The following is a 23,474-nucleotide window of genomic DNA, read 5'->3' as shown; positions in this document are numbered from 1 at the left end:
TAATATTTAGTACTTAAATTGTTACCCTCCACATTTACCTGAACATGCTGCATAATAAAATGAGGTGACAGACCAAGTTATCTCGGTCTTCCTACCTTGAACTTAAAATCTTGTAACTGAGCAGGAACATTCACATGGAATGACTTAAACTAATGCAAATGATCTTTTGTTCTCAAGTCAACTTTTTTCTTTTTTCTTTTTTCTTTTTTTGTAAATTTTCTTTGCATATATGTTTTACAAATGGCAAGCTAATTCTGAGGGATTTTTAAGAAGGACAAGTTTTTGAAATCTCCCTAAATTTAGTCCAGACCTGCAGAACTTAAGCACCTTTGTAATGACTTGTAGAGAAACATGCTGATGCATGTTTACACCTCTGATTAATCCCATACGTACAGCAATGATGTCACATATAGTGTTATTATTAAGCCTTACAACTTATGACAATAAATAATTCATGTCAGGAAACTCATAAATGAAAACACCAGCTTGGAAAATTTGGCCAAAATTTTGTGAAGTGGCAAGTTACATGTGGCAGCACATTAGACATAAGCGTTGATTAATAATGAAAGTCTTAGTAGGAGTAAGAACAATATGGCAATCCTTGACTTGTGCTCAGGTGATCATGCAATGCTCTACTTAAAACAAAAAAAAAATCAAATGGGCATTCTGTGAGAATTCAATTGGTCTGATTTCCACCAGTGCTGACTACCAGCAATTCCCAGCAATGCTGAACACCACGAGACAATCCCAGTCACTCAGAGCATGTAGACAGCTAAGCTAATTTTAAGCGGGTTAAATTCTCCTTGCTCATCAAATGACTTTCAAAGCATTGGAAGATAACTGTTTGTTGCAACTTCCTAACAGTTTTCTGGCTGTGGGGAAAGCCTTTCTGAAAGGGTAGGGAAAAAATGCTCAGGGTGAGGGGGAACCCCATGAGAATGTTCAAACTGCATAAGGAAAGACCGGAGCAAACGGAGAGAGACATCACACGGCAATCATGGAGACACAGCACACACACATGCACTGTACCAGGGTCTCTCATACTTGCTGCAGAGGAGGGAGTACTGCAACTCAGCAACCAGTCTGCAGTATTTAACACAGTCATGTTGTCTCCTGAGAACAGGAATAGTACAACAGTTCATTCTCCCAATGTCTGTTCAGTGTAAATGAACAGCCTTCAAGGCAAATCAGTGTTTTGTCACTCGAAGTCAGGCCTTTTAATGGAACTGTATTGGTTCTACGGGTATGATTTTAACTGGTTTATTTATGTACGTTGTATAATATAGAGGCATCCAGTTACTAGTGTTCTTTAATAGCATATTTGAAGTTTTCTCTTCTCTTTATGCTGGAATAAGAATTCTGTTTAATAAAAGAAGGGTTCAGCCCTTCTTTGCAGAGCTCAGTTACCCTCCTGGGCACATCCAGGTTTTATTTTTATTTATTTTATTTATATTAATAAAATATTATTTTATTTATTATTTACTGACAGACTTTTATTTAAATAGATTGAGTGAATAAAATGCTCTACCTTGTAGTCAGAAATAAAAAACCAAAAAAATTTTCTTAGTACCAACTGTTAAAATAGACAGTAATGTATAAACTCTAAAAAAGACACTCTAGTTTGACCTATATCCATGGTGTCGCTTTCATGGACTGCACTTCAGAACGTGGCACCCTGCTTCCCACTGCTAAGGCAGAATTGTTTATCTGAAAGCACTGGAATATCTGTGTTGTAGCTGCATGGCAGTGCTGTCCCTGCAGTATCACCTACAGCAGTAATGACCAGTTACTGCTGAGGAAAATCTATCAATCTCTTTATTACAAATTTTCATTATTTCCCAAGAAATTACATTCATCAGGAAAAACACCCAAAAACTAAGTCTAATGTTGATGCACTTCACTTATTAGTGAATTTAATTAACATAGATCCATGTAACTCCAGGTATAAGAGTAAGTTGTTACTCATCAAGGAAGTATGACACAGAAAATGCAATTTATTTTGTAATTTACCAACAGGTATAAGCTGACATTTAACACTGTGTTCAAAACAATCATTCAAAAATTGTCCTTATTTCATCTTTGCACCTTGTTTCAGTTCTGCCTTCAGTACTTACTTCAGTTGGTGCAAATCAAAGAAGTGATGCTGCAATTAGAAATTTACACTTGTGTGACTGCCAATTTTTCGTAATTTTTGCTGGATTTATAAACAGGTATATGGTCATTCTTGAAATTATGGTAAAAATATGCGTATTACTAAAAACTAGCCAAAACTTTCTGTGTGCCAGCTGTGTCTTATACTTACCTCCTGTTCCATTTGTTGTGACTGATGTGCTACTGAGGTTAGATTTATCCAGTTTGGAACTACCTGGTGCATCGCTACTTCCAACAAGATTATGAGGACTGGCAAGATCCTGCATTTCCATAGACCTGTTAAAAACCAAGGTGGCAGTATTAATGCATTGTGATCCTATCTAAAATAATCTGCATTTTCTATAATAACATTTTTTATATATATATGGAGAGCGTGAAATGCATCCAGATTTACAAATCAGTACAGGTTCTTTTGACATCTTTGCTTTTTACCAAACCCAGGAAAGTAGGTAACAGCAACAATTCCACTATTTTCCACTTTTCCTTTAGATAATATGAAGTGACACAGGCTTATGAAACTGCCATTGAAACACACCACAGAGTTTGTGTATAAGATAGTGCACATATATGGATGGACAGCTGGAAAGAATAATGAACAAATTCAGGTATTTCTTAGAAGAAAATAGAGAAATTAGGTGAAAAGTTAGGCGTTACACAGAAAGCTGAGACATGAACTTCTGCCTATTATTATCTGTATTCCAATGACCAGCAGTTACTGCATTCTCACTAAATTATAGGAACAGACCATACAAGTGAATGAACAGAATTTTCATGTACATCTGGAAAATTATTCACTCCTACAAATGTGTATATTCTTCTTGGATCATTTGATATTTGTTTTCTGCTGTGTAATTTCTGGGTATTGCAAAATTTCAAGTGGATTTATCCTGCAATGAATTCCAACACCACAATTACACTGGGGGCCTGTAGGTGGCTTTCACGCAGTGACAACAGATCTGCCTTTCTCAGACAAAGACAGAGCAGACAAGGAACATTTCTTGTTAGACCGGTAATTGCAATCCAATTTGCAGTGTGTGCTCGCCTATTCCTTGCTTCATTTACATATTAATTACAGAGATTTTTTTTCCCCCAGAGAAACATTTTGCTATATATAAGCAAAGTTGCCAGCCCATCTGTAACAAGAGAACGATTTACCATATGTATGCTCCAAAGGCCAACAGAAAGGTTGTCTTACAGAGGATGCAAAAGCCCAATTACATTGTAGAAGGCTGAGATGGAACAGTTGGAATGGTTCTGTAACAAAACTGCTCCCAGGTTCATACTCTGACCAGGACAATCAATGGCAAATCATTAAGGTCAATATCCAACATAAGACTTTATTTCAAGTTCCACTTTGAAACTGCCTATCTTCTGCAGTCCACACATCCTCCTCTGTGGAGAAACAAACAAACAAAAACCCACTACCTTTCCTTCAAATATGGGTCTGCTGGCTGAATCTGGCTTTTTTTCCCCTCCAGAAAATGGAATTATCTGGCTTTTGTGCTCCTAATTCTGCTGATTTCCTGGATGATTTACTCCCTCACATTACATTCATTTAACCCAAGACAGAGATTCAGAGCTTTCATGTCTTGAATATATTTGAGAAAATGTAGGAAATGCTATCTCTCAACTGGGAGAATAAATGAAAGCCTTACCTGAAGCCACATGAAACAAAGAATCCCATTTATTCAAGTAAATGCCTGAGTCAACAATGAGATGCACTGGCAGGATAGCCTGCCCAGCAGCACTCTGGACAAGCAGGAGAAAAACTGGTATTGCTGCAGGCTACACATCAGCAGGTAAGAATTTTACAGCCATATTCAAGGAAATGCAAAGACTTAAACCGAGATTTGAACTGCACTGAACCCAATTTCTTCATCTAATTGTATATACACTTCTTCACATCTGTCAGCAGTGCATTATATTTATTGTCTACTGGAAATGTGATCAGTGTTAGAGGAAATAAAATGGAACTCAGGTTGTTTGCAAGTCTGCCAGGTTTTGTTTAGCAGTTTCTGTATAAGTATAGCAGCTAAAGGTTAAAAAAAGTATATGAGTTTCCATCTTGTATGTATTTAAGGGAGCAGAAGAATGCTACACAAAATAAACAATGTGTGTTTCGTTGCATATACAGTGTAATGCTCGCCACGTGTTCACTTGGCAGTTTTAAATATCATTTCCTGTTGAAGTATGATCAGCACACAGATACCTAATGGGCAGTTCCAGCTTAGAAAGTTCACACGTGTTTTTTTTTTTCCCCTCTTGGTTTGTATGAAAGTTACAACAATTTCTTTTCAGACAGGCATATATCACTGCCATGGATGCAAATACTTCAGAAGTAAAATCACTGGTTCACCTACCTAGTCTTTTTAAGAATTATCCATTTTAAGCACTTTTCACAGTCAAATGAATCAGGTTTTCTTAATCAAATATATATTTTTTAAACAGAAAACTAGGTCCTCTAACTCTCATTTTCTTGGCAAAGAATACAAACAAATTTTGTAAAATTTATACTTTTTGTTCCAAACAAGCACAAAAGTTTCTGTGAAAATAAGTATTTTTATCGCCCTAATCTATTTTCTGTAACAAATGCCATTCCATCCATGGATGTGGCAAGTTAATTACCTAAAATTAATTTTAGAGTAGTGCCTTCACAAGTAGACATTTTTTCTGCATGAGTAAAAGACATCTTGTACTTACTGATAGTCTAGTAGGAATAAAAAGGATATCCAAACCAATAAAAAGTTTCACAAAACCATGTGTATACACTGTATTATCCTGGGTGCTCCATCCTGTGTGAACAAGCACAGGGATTACTTTAATATATCCTATGTGATTTATTTACAGAAGTGCACACGTTACCTTCTGTGTAGCACATATAATTCAATTCACTTTTCTGGATGCATTTAGTTTACCTTTAACCTAAAAAATTTTCAGGAAGATGTAACAGACATACTAAAATCTTATCTTCCAGTGAATGGAGGATTCAGGAAAAATGCTTAGTAAAGTGGACAAAGTAATTCCAACATCTTGAATTCATTTTGTCAAACTAAATGTTTATCAGAGTCCTGCTTTCACTGACTTAATCAAAAGCAGGTTCAGGTTCAGTACGTGCTTTCCTGCATTAAAAAAAAAAAAAATCTCTGAAGGAGTAATTAATACTTCTAAGTTTATGCAGCGATTTATTAAAGACTGCTTTCTAGTAAGTGTAGTGTGTTCCAATTTAGGTGGAATAAAGTTTTTTGTTAAAGGTGCTTAAAAAACTACACTGTACTTTTTGGGTTTTTTTTACATATTTTGTTTCTCTGCCAGGCACATAACTGAGCTTTAGGTTTCCCCCTCCTGCAATGTCTCAAACTGCTTTTTAGAATAATTAAGTAAAATTCTACATTGTATAAAAAGATACATTTTGTCAGAAAATGGATTGCTTGATAAGAAGACGTTTTAATTATGTCTTGACTGTTTGAAGGTTTGTATTATTCCCAGCTTCTAAGCAAAATCATGAAACCTGGCAAGACAGTTTTGGCTGTGCTTAAAGACTTTGAAAGTCGGTATTTACACATGTTTAGTGGATCATTTCAGAGGCGCATTGGAAAAGTCTCTAAACCATCCCGTTTCACAGAACAGTCTCCCAGATCCCAGTGTGCTCTAATGCCAGCCTGTAGACAACATTATCCAACTGAAGAAGGTTTGAATCAAAAATATGTCTCTATGGGGATTCTGGGCCTTCCCATTAAGAGCATATTCTGTTCCCCAGCTTGAAATTACATCTTTTCAAGGGTTAGCCTTCGCTCAGAAGTGCATCAAGGAACAGCATCTAAAGTGAAAAATTCCACCCTCTTCTTTACAAGTGTGGATGAGCAGAACTTTTGCCCCACCCCAGACCACTGGAGTGCACAGCACCATAACCCAACCTTGCACAGGAAGGTGCAAGTAGGACTAATTACGATTGCCCCATTTGACAACTGCATCTCTCTATTTCTGTACAGCTTTCACTTGTGTTGTTTTAAAGGCAAAAAGCTCAAGTCTTGCTTCTACAGTTGTTTCTAAAATTCTTCTTTTTTTCCTCCCCCTTCATTACCATCACATATTCATTTGTGCACTGCTTTTCCTCAGCAGACATAACATTTATTTTCAGAAAGTCTGGCTTGCTATAACTGTGTTATCCATCTGCATTTCCAGTTTAACTATTATTAAGGTGGACCGAGAGCTGGGTCTTTCCACAGATTGTAGCTCCATTGATTATTTATTAATTCTACAAAAAGAACATATTTACATAATTTTCTTAGGACTAGATGGAGGTAATTTAAAATTGAAAATAACCATAACAAAAAATTTTAAAGTATTTAAAATTCTTTGATAGGAAATTTGCCACATACATTTCTGTAGCAGAATCTCACTAAACTTCACTGCTGCAAAAATGCATATTATTATTATTATTATTATTATTATTATTATTATTATTATGATGTTAGTTTCCCCCTGCTTTTCTTGTAACCCTCCTATTGTGACACCAATTCTTAAATATTCCATACTTTCTCACACAAACCTGGAGTCTTGTCCATTTAAGTTATCAGATACCCTGGAGGTGCTGAAATTAAGCAAACAGGACTTTCCATTTATTTCAAATTGACTTTAAGTGCAATAGGAAAGTTGGATCACAGAACAGTTCAAATTTGGCTAAATCTGTTTCCAACTGGTATCAGCTCAGCTCTCAGATGAATTACACTCTTTTGAAGATGAGTGGATAATTTTTTTTTTCCACTTCCCTCATGAATTTTTTAGGCAGATCTTTCAGCCATGTTCTGAACAGGACAAGTGAGCCCACCTCTCTTTCATATGCAGTCTGAACTACCTCATACAAGCCTTTATTTTGACAGAAACAATTAAAATGGATGCACATACACAAATGTCATTTGTCCAATCTACATAAAATCTGCAACACAGTTTAAAACAATCAATAATTTAGATAACACCACAATTATAAAGGCTTTTGGCTATTGTTTTGGGATTTTGGTTTTGGGTTTGTTGTTTTTTTTAAAATTGCATTAATAGTTAGACCAGATATTTTTCATGTTTACTTGCACTTAGAAAAACTCTAAATAATGCAATTAAAAAGGAGTTACACCAACCCTTCAAAGGCTACAGTGGGCAGTAAAAAAGAGGGTGAAGAGAGACAGACTCTGGATGATGGACAGGTTTCCAGGGAATATGCAGTTGCATACAAATTCATGTACACTAACACAGATACACCCGATCTTATAGTAATGATTTCATATAATAATTATTGTTTTACCTTTGAACACGGAAGATCTACACCAATATATGCAACAAAACACACAGCCAAAAAAAGCTCCTCAAATGAGTAACATTTCCAATCATTCAATCAACAACAAAATACAAGTTAATATTTTTTTCCAGATGCTTTTACACTGTTTATGGCAGCTTTTCTCCTTTTTTTTGGTCACTATAAAAGATAAGGAAGGAAGAACACAAGCAATAAAATAAATCTGTTCCATTGATATAACTACCTCTCTTGTTTTCCCTGGCTCATCAAGCCCACCTAGAGATCTTCTCAAGCTTAGTACATGGCCAAAATAGCAGAACTTTTGCTATTCTAGGCACAGTATTGCAAAAGCTGCTCCTCCAACACACACGTTCTGGAAGCTTGCCAGATTTAAAAACAAATAATAGTACTGGACACCAGCAAGACCTCTTTCCTGCTCTCCTTGAGGCCTCCTTTCTTGTAAAGCAGTACAGTGCTAAGAAGCAGTAAAATAAAGTCATGTTATATTGACAAAACCAGAAAATGCTCCTCAGAGTTTTAATTTATTATTTTTCTTTTTTTTAGCAATACAGAAAACAAGTGCTAAACTTTTTGCAATTATTTGGAGATAGGAGGTGGATTATAGCTGTATAATTTCTATTTCTTATGTGTTTGTAAGTACAGTGTCAACATTCATATTAAAAAAACTAATGGGAAGAGGCAAAAGTAAAGTCATATTGATATTCTGAGAATAAAAAACACTTCCATCAATCTACAATCAGTGTCAGACAGGGTATCAAACAGAGGGAACCTTAGTGAAACAAAGAATTAAAACATCCAAATTCTTCTACCATGTTAAGGAATACCACACAGGTAATAATAATAATAAAAAAACAACAAAACAAACAAACAAACAACAATAACAACAAAAAAAAACCAACAAAAAACCAACAAGACTGAGCTTTGCAAAACTGTAAGTATAAAGTTATAAAGTTAGGGCTGTACTAGACTCCCTATGGACTATTCATTGGAAGCTTGAGTATAACCATGTGGCTTCCCACCACATGAGTTCAAGCTCACAGGAAAAGAACCCATACCAGATATTGCAGTAACTACACTGTGGAAAGGGTCCTTCTAGTACAAAGGAACAATAATTTGAGGAAAATTCAGAAGTGCCTGATTTCATTTAATAGCTTTTTCGATCTCGAATAAGCTGCTTGTCTTACAAAGGATGGGACTCCTTAGGTAATTCTTTGGGGCATAAAGGGGCACGAGCTGTGATTGTATCTCAGTTTTGCTTTCCTGCCTATTGTTCTTCGCTTGGCTATTCAAGCCTAATACCAGGAGAAAAAGCCCTTCATGCAGACAGTATTACTTTACAGGAGCTGTCTGACAGGCACAGTGTCAGTGCTGGGACGCACCTGATGCAGAGGGCTCAGCTGAGAACGTGGCCGAGCAGGTTCGGTGACAAAGGCCAGCATTGTCGCTTGCCCCCTTACACCATTCTCAGCCAGGAAAAAAGACATTTCTTTTAACAGCACTGCAGCTTCTTCCCCACCCCCCATTCCCATTTCCCCAGTTGAGCTTTTGCTATCACCCTCCCTTTTTTGACCCTGTGCCACCTTGAGCTTCTCTGTACTTCCTAACCATTAGGTGTCAGATACTCTTTTTCTTTATTAGATCTATGCTTCCTTCTTTTCTCACTGCAGGAACTGCCAAAGGTTGAAGCTTTTGCTGATCTAATATATGGCTATTGTTTCAGTAATGAGCTGATATTACTTTCTTTACTGAAAAAATATGCATTTTTCTTTGTGACTCTAGTGAGAAGATATGACAAAATGCTGTGAAAGATAATTGCTTAAAAATTCAAGTCTATTTTTGTCGGTAAAGAAAAACTGTTACATTCCTCTTGTGCCTGAAAGTGAGTTTAGTTTTTCTCTCATGATGATTAAACACACCAATGAATTTGGACAGCTTGGATTGGGGTGCTGTATTGCTGAAAACTATTATTTGCTTAAAAGTCAGTAACAGCATGGTTTCCCTTGTTTCTGATTGACTGAGACATTTTATTTCAGTTTAATGTCATTTAATGTGGTCTTCTGAAAACCACAGAAAACTGTCTATTCTAGTGCAGTTCAGTCGGACACAAATCCACATTACAATAATTTTTCACTGTTTTCTGGCTTGTATTGGGAATGAATGTAATTTCTCTGTCACAATTAAAAGGCAATGTAAAATTAATTTGGATTTCCACACTTTTGGATAAAACCTAGAACACCTAGGAGCCATTTCTGGATTCTCCTATTGGACATGTAGCCAACTTGTCCAAAATCAACAAGGATTAAAATAAATAAGTAAAACATAAGACAAATCAGGGGGAATGGAACTTAGTAAGTTATTTACTTCAGCATAAACTTCCAGCTCACCCTCTCTAAGCTCAGGAAATTGTTCAATTACAAAGCAGAGATTCAGAGTAGGGAAACAAGCAGGCTGACACTGAAAAGGTAAGTAATATGAGGTGCCTTTATTCCATATGTTCCTCTTCCACACCATCTCTCCACTCTGAAGTTTAAAATTGGTTTGAGTTGATGAAAGCAAATTATAGTTTTATATGGGCAACTGTTCCATTCTGATATAATAGACTGATGCACATACAAAAGGAAAAGCTATGCAGAACAATACCTTCAGGGCAGCTGGATCCCAGCCTTTGAGATGTCCTTTCTGGGCTCACCTAATGTGACAGCCACAGTTTTGATGGGATACAATTTTAGCTCAGGGTTTACACTGCAGTCACTGGAGAAAGTGTCTGGAAAGAGGTAATGTGGTGTCTGAATAGATAATTCCCATCTTCTTGAGGAAAAAGGGAGCTGGTTGGAAAAAAACCACTCCAGGAGCCAGAGAGAGAACATCCAAACTAGTAAGTGTCAAGGGCCAGAAGAAATAGCAGAAAGCAGGGGTGGGTGCTCAATTCTTTTACTCCACATAGAGACTGGCCCATCCCAAGCCTGGGCACGTGAACAGAAAACACATAAAAGTACAGAGTGACCTGCTACTTGACAAAAAACAACCCCCACCCCCAAATAAACAACACAAAACTACCGAAAAAAATACTAAAATAGTTTTTGAAGTCCTTATGTGCGTATTTAAGTAAATCAAAAGTGATAATGACACCACAGTTCCATGGGGAGCTGTCAAGTATCCAACTTATATGAAATATAAACTACCAGTTTACAGATACATAAGATCTAAATGCAAGTCTTTGGATCACAGGGCTACATTTTCGAAGCGTAGTTCACCCAACAGCTTCTGATCACTTCCAGATGTGACAGGTACTTGCAAATGCTGTGGTTCTGACAACATGATGTGCTGTGTAATAAACAAATAACAAACACTTCTGTGGAGATGGCTGGAATGCAAACAGCAAGCCTGTGGCCTTCCCCCCTATGCCACCACTTCTGCAGAACAAGTGCTCACAGTCACATCTGAAAAATCTGCTGGAAATTTCAGAGTCCCTTCTACACCTCTGACAGGTGACCTGGTTGGGCATAAGGAACAGGTAACAAGACTGAAGGATGTCACAAAGTCCTTCCTTGCTGGTTTTGAGTCTGATTTGAGCAACAGAGACTGTTTCTCATAGATAGGAGGAACGTGGAGATGATCAGCTCTGCCAGTTACAAGCCTGTGGCTAATCTGTCCTTTGTAAAACACAGACTTCAAAATGACACTGTTTACTGCAGTGATAATAGTATGATTTTAAGTATAATAATGTCAATTGTACTCATGTCAGACAATATGTAAGCAAATATGAAACTGAGAAATCAGGGATGAAGGCCTGGGAAGGAATTTTGCTGTTGGCTTCAGTGGAGCCTGGATGGCATGATGTCAGTGTGAACTCTTATTTTCATTAAAAAAGAGCAATGGGTGGGTTGTGTCTGACTCACCATAAATTGAAATGTCTGCTCTATTTCAAACTAGCTATTGTAACATGGTTCTTCTTCACCAGGGAATGTCGAAAGCAAAAGAGCTCTCTCAGGTGTGCTGTATTAAGTCACCATACCTCATTTCAATGTAATTTCTTTAACCACCAGTACAGGGGCCTTGCAAGAACAACATCAGCTTCCAGAAAGGATGAGTTATGATGACAGGGTAGGCAGAATACAGGAGTTGCCAGAAACTTATAGTTTTCATGCTCTATTCACATTTTAATGCAAAAATTCTGAAACTTCTCTTGGTAAATATGATATACAGAGAGTTACTGGCAAGCAGTCTTAACATGGGAAACATTAACACATCTCACTTTTAACAGTGAAGTTCCTCTTAGAAGTTAAACTTGATCTGAATCCTGGCTCCCAAGACAAATATTCTGTAGTTTACCTCATGTGAAGCACACTATGTTTGGCTCCAAAACAGTTTGTGCCAAAAGCAATTATTTATGTTCTCTAATCACAGTCCCAACAATGAGTTTGGTTTAGAATATGAAACAAATACATGCAACTTGCTGACTGCCTGATGCCTTAACTGCTTCAGCATCTGATCACTGCAAGGTGCAGCTGGGCACAGGCATTCTGGATGGCAAGGTACACTAGGTGTTCTGCAGGCATCCCTTGTCATTTTGCCCAGGATGACTTTATTGCCAGGAAGAATCTAAAAGAGCTTTGCATAACTAATTATGCTCAAAACAAATTTCATTATTCTGAGCAAGACAGAAAATGATGCTGTGATAAATGCACCGATGCTGGCTGTTCTTTACAACTGATATAAAATGACTACACTTCATTTTGTTTTTCTGTTTGATTTCCCCAAGTTATTTTATAATTTGAAACTTAAAGCATACACACCTTTTTCATTTGGGGTGAAGTAGGTGATTTTTCTAAGAGTTAATAAATACATGGCACTGAGAACTCTGGGGTACAGTTCCCTTCCCCTGAATTACCCCTTGGGCCACAACAAGGGGCAGGTAGCAGCTGTAAATCTGTAACACCTCCATTTCCAGCTCATCCTGCACGCTGATAACCCAGCCCCCAGGCCAGGGCATACCTGCCTGCCTGGCCAGAGCCACAGGAGCAGGGCACTGGCAGAGCCACCACTCCAGCCCCCATTGCCCCAGCACACACAGAGCAGCCCTGGGAACCAGCCTCTCTGCTGGTTACCCTCCTTTATTGCTCCCTCTGCTCAAAACATTTGGCTTACGCCAAATGGTTAGATCTCACCAAGACGTCTGACATAAAGCTGAGCCTTTAAAAATCATTAAATATCCACTTCTGTGCAATTATTGAGGGAAAAACAAGGTAGCAGGAAACAAGCCCTACAGTACTGCTGGTTTTTATGTCCACCCATGTCCGTACTGCAGATGCAAGATTGCAACTTTACTGCATTTAGCACAGGTTCCCTTCTGGTTCCCCAGCAACCTGGTTTTCAAGACAGGGAAGATTGTGAGATGTTCATAACAACATGATTGCTTTTTATAATACATTTATTCTTGTTTCTCAGCAAATGTTAAACTATTGCTGTTGGGAAACATGGTACAATAATGAAATGCTAAGAGGGATTAATGTGCTTCTCTGGTACTATTTTGAGAAAGTCATGAAAAGTACTACATCTTTGAGAGCACAGGGGTTTATTTTCTATTTAATTTAATCTTTATAATTAGAAGGAAAATAAGACATAAGCCTGAAATAACACAGGAGTAAAACATGATCTTATGTCTAGTCACCTGCCAATTACTTCTACACTGAAAAGCAAATAAAATCCCAAAACCCTTAAAAATTAAAGTGACAGAGATTTAGTTGTAAATTGAAACAGAACTTAAACGGAATTCACCAAACAGGATGTTCTCCCTTTCTGCCCTCTTCTGCACTCGCACCACACAATAAATAATTCTGTTAAAAAGTTGATCCGTGGAATTGCTTTATTTATTTGGGCACTACATATGCCTTTCTCCATAACTCTGCCAAACATACCTTCCCACAGACTTGCTGCTTCAGTCCTGGGCCTCTCTTAAATGGCAGACACAAATCCCCTATGAATTAGATTGAGACCATCATGCTAATTTTCACATTTAACCAAAACCAGATTTAAACTTAGATTTTCAAAGGTGGATGGCTAGTGGAAGGCAAGTATATTTCATGCTTTAAGGGGAGGTAAAGTTACCTCTGCTCTACAAATGACATTAAGGAATTCACAAAGAAATTTGACAATAATATGAACTCAGATCACAGTAAATTATATCACTTGGCAGCTAAACTGGAGAACTAAGTCCAGAATTGCCAACAAAACTCAAGACACAGGTTTGGATGTATGGAAAGCTTTGCAATGACTAACAGAAAGAAGCCTGCACAGGCATCTTGTGAGACCCATAAAGAACCATATCAGTTTGAGGTTTTTTTAATAAAAGTGTTCAAAAGGAGAAGATAGAACAGACAGACCATCTGCAATGTAACTACATAAAAGACCCCTGGGCAAAACTAAACCCATTAGCAGAAGTGCTTGACAAATCTGCCAAAGAGCCAGATGCTGCTTATGGAGGAGCCTCTTTCCCTCCTTGTCATCTGGATCCTCTGACTTCTGTTCCCAATGGAGAACAACACTGACTGGTGCTCAGACTAAGTTTTGTGTGGAGGGAGCTAAGGTACAGAATTGCTCTCTGATAAGGCTGTCTTAACATAAGGAGGGGAGGCAAAAGCCTAAAATATTACAGCAGGCTTACTATGCATTTGAGTAATAGGTGGAAGATGCAGATGGTAGAAAAAAAGAAAGCAAAATTGCAAATACCTTATTTGCATATGGTCTAATCACCTTATTTGCATGTGGTCTCTTTTTATTTGGATTTTTTTGTTCATTCTTGTCCTTAGCTGTGATAGAGTTAATTTCTTCTCAGTAGCTGTTGCAGTGCTGTTTTGGATTCAGCATGAGAATGTTTTGGTTTTGGTAAGTTGTGTTTATCCTATGTTAGGGACCTTTTTCTTTTGTGTCTCCTGCTCTGCCAGTGAGGAGGTATGCAAAAAAGGCTGGGAGGGAGTATAGCTGGAGCAGGTGACCTGAATGGGCCAAAGGGATATTCCACACCATGGAATATCACTCCCATCTTATGAACTGGAGGAGTTACCTAGAAGTGGGGATTATCTGGGTTCTGGGAGAGGATCTGGCATTAGTCAGCAAACTGAGTGAGGAACTCTATTGTGCATCACTTGTTTGCACTTTTTTTTTTCCTTTTTATTATCATTATTATTTACTATTATTAGTATTTTTTTACTTTGTATCAATTATTTTACTTTGTTTAAATTATTACATAGTTTTATCTCAAGCTACAAGTTTTACTTCTGATTCTTCTCCCCATTCCACTGGGGTGGGTGTGTAGAGGGTGAAGTTGCGTGGTGCTTTGTTGAGGGCTGGGCATAAACCATGAAAATTCTATTTTTACTTCCTACTTATTTTTTCTCTAATGACTGATCAGGGCCTGGTAGGATGGTAAAGAGGTGAATTCTGCTATGTTAAATATGAGCACAGCAGGATAAGTGCATGGTGTTAGCTAAATTCTTACTGAGTGCATAGAACTGACTGACGACATTTAAAATGTGAAACATCTAGCCAAGAAATTAACTTGAAAATATTTGAGGAAAAATGTGATTCATGTAAAAAGCAAACCAATCTCAGAACAGGCGATTTGGATCTCAATGGCCATTTTCTTTTTTATTGTCTACATTCTTCTCGGAATTTTTTCAGCTATATTTGAAGGGCAAAGTAGGTGGAATCAAACACTTTCATTATTCAGGCTGACCAATGGCAAAATATATTTAGAGTATACAAGAGGTCAAAGAAGCTGGTTCAGAGTCTGAATTAGTTCTCCTGTGTACTGCTGTAACGTGATATGACAGAGCAAAAAATAGACCACAGGAGAAAGAAAACAACTCCTTCTCATTGTGATTATGTGTGCTGCACAAGTAAAAAGAACAAACACTGTTATTTTATGGCTCAAAATTCAGTTAAAAATTTAGGATAAGGCTCTGAGAGACTACTGGAGTAAGAAGAAACATTTGTAGGTGTAATCCATGTTAAAGAAGATAACCTACGTTATCTTATTTCACTCAAAACCAGTATTTACCCTATCTAAGACATTTTTGCAGATTCAACAATTATAAAAGTTTGATGGAAACATTAATTAATCCAGAGATCCTGCTCTCTTTAGCAAACTCAAAAACCACAAGGTGCTTTGATCTCCAAAATCTCCAGATTACTTCCACTAACATTTCTGTTAGAATCTTGTTTACCTAACTTTTTTCCAATATGGAGATAAAAAAGAAATAAACAAGCCCGGAAAAAAAAGCACAAACAAAGAAAAAAATAAAACAACCTAGGTTTTATTTCTTTCATTCATTCCAAAGTCTGATTAACCCATCACTGACTCCGGTTAATGGAAGTCCTAACAGTGACATGATCTGGTTTGGGATCATAGGGATAAATGATTATTAATATAACAGAAAGTATGTTGTGCCCAATATTAATTTAAAAAAACCCAGGAAATTTTAACAGACGTGAAATATAAAAAATAAACTACTTTTATTGGTATAAGCCACAGGGACCTGTTAATATAGACCATTTAAATACTTCCCTGTGATGTCATCAGTTACCATGTATTTGCACTCTAAATAGATTTTTGTCATTTCTGTAAGCATTCATATATATTTTTAGAACCCTCTGGGGGCTCGATCCAAAGCCAAAAAAACCTGACAGGTAGACAGTGACCAGCTTCAATAGACCTTGGATATCACAAGAATGAATTTCTGCAGTTTAAGAATGAGAACATCAGTGCTCAGAAGGCAGAGAGATACTGCACAGACTGATCTAAAAAAAAAAAAAAAAAAAAAAGGAGGGACTTGCATTGCCTGAAAGCTACATGCCTGAAAATAAAATTCACATAGCAAGGCACTACTCCTTGTAGGAACTGTAGTGCAATTGTCATGGTTGCTGTGTGTCACTCAGTTACACGCATGTGAATAATCATCTCCCAACCATGTTACTTTGATTGATTCCAACTGCCTAAGCGGCATGCAGACTAAATGAGTGCACCAAAACTTTAATAAGTACCAGATTGGTATAAAACATTCTCTGCAAGCTAAGTCTGTGAGTCCCAGAATGTAGTCTTTATGAGAAATATTACTCCACAATGTAGTTATTTTAAAATTGGAAAACTGTTGTATGTTTTTTTTGCCAGTCACTGTCTTGACTGAGTAGTTTGGGCTTGATCCTGCCAAACACTTCTCTTAGGTGAAGTGCTGGTAACTGTAGTGGCCGTGTTGACATGAATGCTATACTCTGGCATATACCATGCTTCTTGTTGACTAGTTTTTCTTCCAGTCCCCAGAATTACTTGTGACAATCTCTCAATTTAATTATTCTCTCTCTTCATAGAAAATTTGTTTTGCTGTGTCTGTTTCTCCTTACAGTGTGCCCCAAGCCCAAGAAATACCAGAAGCCAGTCAAAAAGTCTTTTTTCCTGGCTAAAGATTAACCTTATTTTTGCAGGTACTCCCTTCTGGAATTGACCAGTTCTGCATAAATGCTGAATCTGCAAAATTGAAAGAAATACTTTCATTGCCTCTGGTCATATTGTGTATCCAGTTGGTCTTACAATAAATCAGCAGAGCAACAGGTGATTGCTGGTGGAGCCTGCAGGGTTTCCCGGGAGAAGAGAGATACAGTAAGATGTCAACAGAAAGAAGTTCAAACAAATGGCATTTCAAAAGTGCCTACCTTACATGTCTACTTCAGGATGAGAGGAATATCACCTTCAAAGTCTAAATCAGAGTCCTCTCAGTAACTAATTTCCTCAAATGAAGCCCATTTATCACATCATTATGATCATTATGACTATTCAGTATGGGATACAGCGGAGCTGCACTTCTGACTCAGAAAAGCATTAACTTCTGATCAAGGTAAGTTACATATGGTTCACAAGACAACAAACCCTTACCCTCTAAAAAGATTCTAAGACATGGATGAGAAGAAAATTAGGGACCCTAATGTGTTTAAACAACACATGTGAAAGCCAAGTAGACTGGCTTGCTCCTTTTTACTGCACAACCAATATTATTTATTTTTTCCATGATAATTGCTGAAACTTTAATCAATTTCCATAGCTATTGCTGGCTTTTCTTGCTCAGCAGCTCAATTGCAAGCTACTCTTTACTATGTAACAACAATGCTGTTCATGTCTTGATCTGTAAATTAATGGGACTGTACTGCTGATCCCACTCTACTAGGAACATGTATGAAGACAGTCAGCTGCTTTCAAAATCACGGAAAAGGCATGAAAGCCTCATCATAGAATCTGTCAGATGCCTGTACAGCTTGAATTTGGGCTCAGGAGTTACAGGTTAGATGTGGTAAATATGGGCCAGCCAAAGTCTTACTGAAAGAATGAACCATCACTGCGACCTTTCTGAGATAATACTGTTAAAGTCATGTTGAGGGAATTGGTGGAAGAAATCTCAGATGTATTTTAGTTAAAACTGATGAGAATGAAACATGATGATCTGGAATAAGATGCAGAAGATACATGTCACCTTTATTTTAATTTTTTTAAAGTGTATGAATGGTCATGGAAATACTGGTAATGCATACATGAGCATTAGCATAACTCAATACAGTGAACATAGTGAACATTGCATCCACAGCTGTGTGCCCAAGCTGCAGAGGAAACAAACTTTGGTCAAGTAAAGTGAATGGGAAAACTGTGGTAGCTCTCACTGACATTCAATACTATCTGTTTACTTGTGAATTCATTAATGACAATAATTTTCTCTGGATTTGTATGTGCACTTTGTATCCTGACCAGTGAAAAAAACTATGAGTAGGTATCAAAATGAGACTAGTGAGAAAATGTGAAAACTTAATTCTCATTCAAAAGTTTTAAGAGAGACTTTTAAGTTGAAACAGAAACAGGAATTCTTATCTTTTAAATCTTACTTTGTGGTGCACATAGAAGCGTGGGTGTTGAAGTACAGAACAGCAATCATCTGATGAACAGCTGCAATCTATGCTAAGAACCTCACTGAAACCCATATTAAATTGAAATATTGGAACCTTTTTTTAACACATAAAAACCCCCTGTATGCTTTTTTTGGATAACTGCTTTATCTGGCAAATCGATCTGTGCATTTGATTCAATATTTACTAGTGATCATCACTGGTGAATCTGTAGCTTGGTAACACATAGGAATGAAGCTCATCTAACTGGTGTCAATGCAGTAACTGTAGTGCCCCTGATTTACACTTTTTTTTACAGCATCTGATAAAGTTTTAAATGGAAGGATTTACTTAAGACCGGCTTAATTTCCTTTTACTTTGCTTTTAGAATATTTTTTTAAGTATTTAAAAGAAAAGTCAGGAAGAATGGCTATTACTGGAAATATTGGATCTACAGGTTAGTAGTAAAAATTCAATAAAATGGAGGGCTCCTTGCTCAATGGGGCCTAACTTTAGCTTACTAATACAAAGATCCACTGCCCTTCTGCAAATACACAAGTAATGTATTTTTGACACTATGTATCCTAAGTATTCCTAAGTTGTTTTGTCACCTTTTATCCCTAACATGCGAAACTACTCATCAAAACCTACAAGTTTTCCCTTTCTTCCTATAGATAGCTTCATTACAACATAAATATCATAGTTTAAAGAAGGAAAGTATGTGAAATATTCAGCCATTTTCTTGTACCCTTCCAGGTAAAAAAACCAAACAAACGTGTTGAAACTGTCAGAAAAATCTCTTCATTCTGCTGCAATCTTCCATCCTCTCCAGATGGTAAAAAAAAAAAAAAAACGTATTTTTTTTCCCCCCTATAATCAGTGAACTTTGAGGAAGCAGAAGATCCTGCTCAATTTCCATTTGCAGTGACTTCCTTTCCCTTATTTTATTTCCTTCCTCCCTATTCCATTTTATAGCCCAGAGAAAACAATCCTTGCTCTCATGTCTCAGTTTCTGACAAGACTTTGGTTTTACAGTGAAATCTCTGGCAGGCCTGGTGGTATGAGAAGGAGGATTTGGGGTAGGAGAGATGCATTCATCAAGCAGACTCAAAGATCTCAAAGAAAGATGCTTCCCTGGGATGTGTGGCCGAATAGAAAATGCTGTTGATGAGTGTGAGCAGGAATCTCAGACTTCATATTTATCATTTTACCAGACTTCAGAATCATACATATTCCACCATTTCCACAGGTCACATAGTATGAGGATTTTAAGTGTAGCTTACAGGTTTTAGGGCAACAAAATTGTTCCTTATTAGAATTAAAATGTCTTTTTTATTATTATTTAAGTAAAAAGAAAGGTCATTGATAACTGCAAACAAGTTAACTTCCAAGCACTGCACTAGACTTCAGCAATTCTTGTGTGACATTAAATTACACATAGGGGTTGCTCAGCACACTTGGGATTGATACCATTTTAAAGTCACGTGTCATATAAGAAAATTAAGAGCAATGTATGTTTGTAGGCTCTGAACACAGGAACTTCTCTCCCTAACCTTGGTCGTGAATTTGATACAGGGCCAGTGTGTCAAGAGTTGTCCACCATGGTACTCCTGCCTGCTCCAGATTTGTGGTGGAAGACTTGGCAAGTCCCAAGTATTCACTGCCTCTGTGTCACACACCAACATCCCCAGAAAGCATTTTGCATGACTGGAAGACTATCCAGGCTTGCAGGGTGAATTGTACAAATCAAATGCCATAATATTAATACAGCCACAACACCACCACTGTAAAGCATAATGCCACCACCTAGGTATAAAAAGAAGTATTCACAACCCCTTCATAGGGATTTGATAAAAAAAACTCCCAAGAAACTCTGACAAAATTTGTAAGACAAAGTTGTGAATCAAAATGTCTCTCAGGGACAATGAAGAGCACATGTTTCCTTTTGTGTTTACAACTCACCTACTCACCATAAATTCAATTCTTAACTACAAATCCCTCTCCCTCTGTGCAATTTACCTGTCTGTTAAGACAACAAGTACTTTAAATAAATGCTGGCAAGGTTGATTTTTACTGCATGTATAGTTGGTCATTTCTGAAAAGCATTTTTTGATAATGCTGCATAGGTTAGTACGTCCCTTACAAAAATGTAGTAGTCACATCTGCAGTTTGAATGCTTCTTTCTAAAAGACAAACCCAGGCCAAGCAAGACAAAGAATCTGCTGATACACACATGTCACTCCAAGAATTCTCCTGACGAGGTTCCCACACCCAATTTAATTACTTCCCTACTGTAAAAACACTTTCCATCTGCATTTATTGTAATAGTTTCAAATCCAAAACCAACAGACTATAAAGCTAGCTAAATAAATGAATGATATTGGCCTTAGGTCCCAAGCCAGGAGCTATTCTGTAAGGCTGTGTGTCTCCAGCATTCATTTTTATGCTGATGTTTCATTTTATGTGCAGTGTTTTCACTTAAGCCTTGTTTAGAGAAGAAGTACCTTGCTCCAGGCTCTAAAGTGTGATGTGCCACACAGAGCCCTCTAATGCCATTCCAGCCCGAGGTCTGTCAGAGATTCCCCTCCAAGAACAAGTCACATTGCAACCAAAAAATCCCACTTGATGCTGTACACACATCCCTTCATATGATTGGGCTAGGAACACTAATTTCAACTCTGATATATCCTCTAACTGAGGCTGCAGAGCTCAAAATGTTTCTGTTTGAAAATACGCTTCAAAAAATGAAACTACCTGATTGACTATTTGTAACATTCTCTTGCAACTTTAAGAGAAAGAAAAGTATCTTCTTCCTCAGACTCAGCATGAAGAATTTAACTACAGCTTGTAAGAAATTTCCTTAAGTGCGGAGACAGCAACAGTACATTGCATTCTGGGCCTTCAGGTTTGCTGCAGTTTGTTTTCACTGCATTTTGATGAAATTACATCAGGCTGGACTTCATAGATTTTAAAGGCTTGAGTTACAATTGTCTTATTTGGCAGTCACAACAGTTAAAACTATGCACTTGTATATGAGTGTTATGCTAAGTTGGGACTCTCCAGGGTGTCAAAACACTCAGAAAGAACTTGACTTTTACAATAAATTTTAATCCAAAGCATCAGCACAGCAGATAAGTTTTTCATTTAGAAGTTAGGAGTACTGAAGGGCAGAGCAGGTTTCAGGTCCTGTTGAAACTGCTACTGACTATGCTGAAAGCATAATTGGACATTGAACTATCTCTTCCCATTTCAGTTCTTACCAAACTAAATGAAAAGACATATTAATTACAGACATGAGCTATTCAAAGAAATTCAGATGGTGCACAGTGCAGCTCAAGGCACAGATACTATAATGGCCTTGGATGTTGCAGGTGACCCCCAGAGGATCCCGCTGCAATAATTAAGGAACATAGGTAAGATACAGGTAAGGATGGCTTGAACTATTTAACTTTTCTGAGTTTTAATGGCAATGTTAGTGAAATGTCAGGTTTATTTTGTGGCTCTCCCCTCGCAATGAAAGCTTCTGAGCTTTTATGACACCGAGATAGTCTTCTACACAGAAGCAAGACAAAGAAACACTCACTATAAAATGAAGAAAACTATCCACCAGTTTACTAACCACCAGGAATATGCACATCTAAAACAGCTACTACTTCACTTGCTCAAAATTATCCATACACACATACATGTACGAAACAGGGAAGTTAAATCCATTTCCTTTTTCCCATGTACATGAAATTAGAAACGACTGTGCTGGAAAGGAATGTATGGCTTCTTTCCAGCTTATGAACACAGCATGTTTTTCACATGTGAAAACAAAATGAAGTTTTGGTAAGGGAAAATTTTCCCCAAATAAATAATTAGTTTTCCACACCGGAAATAAACCATATTTTCAATAAACTTCAAGAACCAGGTATGCAGAAAAGGGATAACTGAAGAAAGTGAGATCTGATAACACAGATTTCCCTACAGCATTTAATAATTGGATTTTTTAAAAATTGAATGTGACCATTCAGTGTTATGCCATCACCAAAACTCAACAACCCAGACTCTAGGCTGCATCTTTGACTGGGAAAAGAGCAAAAACCCTTTTCCAGAGTGAAAACCATTTTATGACTGATCCAACCACTCGTTCTTTGCAAAATGTGACTCCGGGGTTCTGATGTTACAAAACCTCAGCTCAGCTCAGCCTTGCTCTCCAGCACCGCACCACAGGCAGTCGGCATCGGCCCTCGAGTACCATACCTGGGATTCTGCGGCTCTGAACCATCGGACTCTGGACACGGCTTCTTTACCTGCAAAAGCAAAGCAGTGCTGGTTACTCTCACTTGAAACACAACTTCCTGCTGCTCCTCATTCACGCACTCACAGCAGAACTAAAAGCGGATCGTGCTCTGCTCACCGTGATCTCTATAAAATATTTCCCGCACTTTACAGCAGCAGTTTGCAGTACTAAACAGTGTGTTTCATTATTATCCCATGAACAGCTGCCAACTGCACTTCCCCAGGCTCCATTAGTAGGTAAAATGTTCAGCTAGAATAGCTTGGGGAGTAGTCTTAACTAGGAACAAAGAAACCAAAGAACCAGGTTCCCCACTTTGAAATGAGAAAGCCATACTGTTCTCAGCTTGGCCAAGAAATGTTTCCCCTATTGATACTGCTTCTGTTTCCTGCTAAAGCTCAAAATAATAAACACTGGGTTCTGGGGCAAAGCGCACCGTTAGTTAAATAACTCATATGGTATTTTTAATTTTGTGAATCTACTAACTGTATGTTAACTGTATTTTCCTATTGCATCAATGAACACATGCACCGTTTTCACTCATATTTACAATATATAAGTATATAAAAGGAATTTTAGCTTCCAGTTTGATCTCCACAATACACTGCTGTAGGCTGATTGGAGGTGATAAAATCCATCACTGTCAAAAAAAAAAAAAAAAAAGGAAACTATTCTCTCGCAGACTAGGTATCTCCTTGGGATCATCATGGTTTCCAGCAAAAATTTAACTGTACCTTCTGGTAACCTAAATTACTTGCATTCTCCGCAGAGGAAAAAACATTTTGCTCACTAGCTTGCTAATGCAAAATC

General features: G+C 37.5%; 1 protein-coding gene across 5 annotated transcripts in view; it reads right to left on the bottom strand.

Moving 5' to 3' along the window:
• The window catches only part of EYA4 (EYA transcriptional coactivator and phosphatase 4), a 65,157-nt gene extending 42,486 nt beyond the window's left edge, over nt 1–22,671 (bottom strand). For 3 of the 5 annotated variants that reach the window (XM_062488830.1, XM_062488826.1, XM_062488827.1), the window contains exon 1: nt 2,303–2,423. In XM_062488830.1, the coding sequence (XP_062344814.1) occupies nt 2,303–2,423 (121 nt within the window). Of the gene's footprint in view, nt 1–1,044; nt 1,114–2,302; nt 2,428–8,792; nt 8,894–22,627 lie in introns of those variants that run through there. The other 2 variants (XM_062488829.1, XM_062488828.1) reach the window with 2 other exon arrangements.
• Nucleotides 22,672–23,474: the final 803 nt, after the last annotated feature.

This window comes from Cinclus cinclus, chromosome 3 (assembly GCF_963662255.1).
Source record: "Cinclus cinclus chromosome 3, bCinCin1.1, whole genome shotgun sequence".
In the NCBI taxonomy this organism is placed as follows: domain Eukaryota; kingdom Metazoa; phylum Chordata; class Aves; order Passeriformes; family Cinclidae; genus Cinclus; species Cinclus cinclus.
This window is presented reverse-complemented; position numbering and strand designations above follow the sequence as displayed.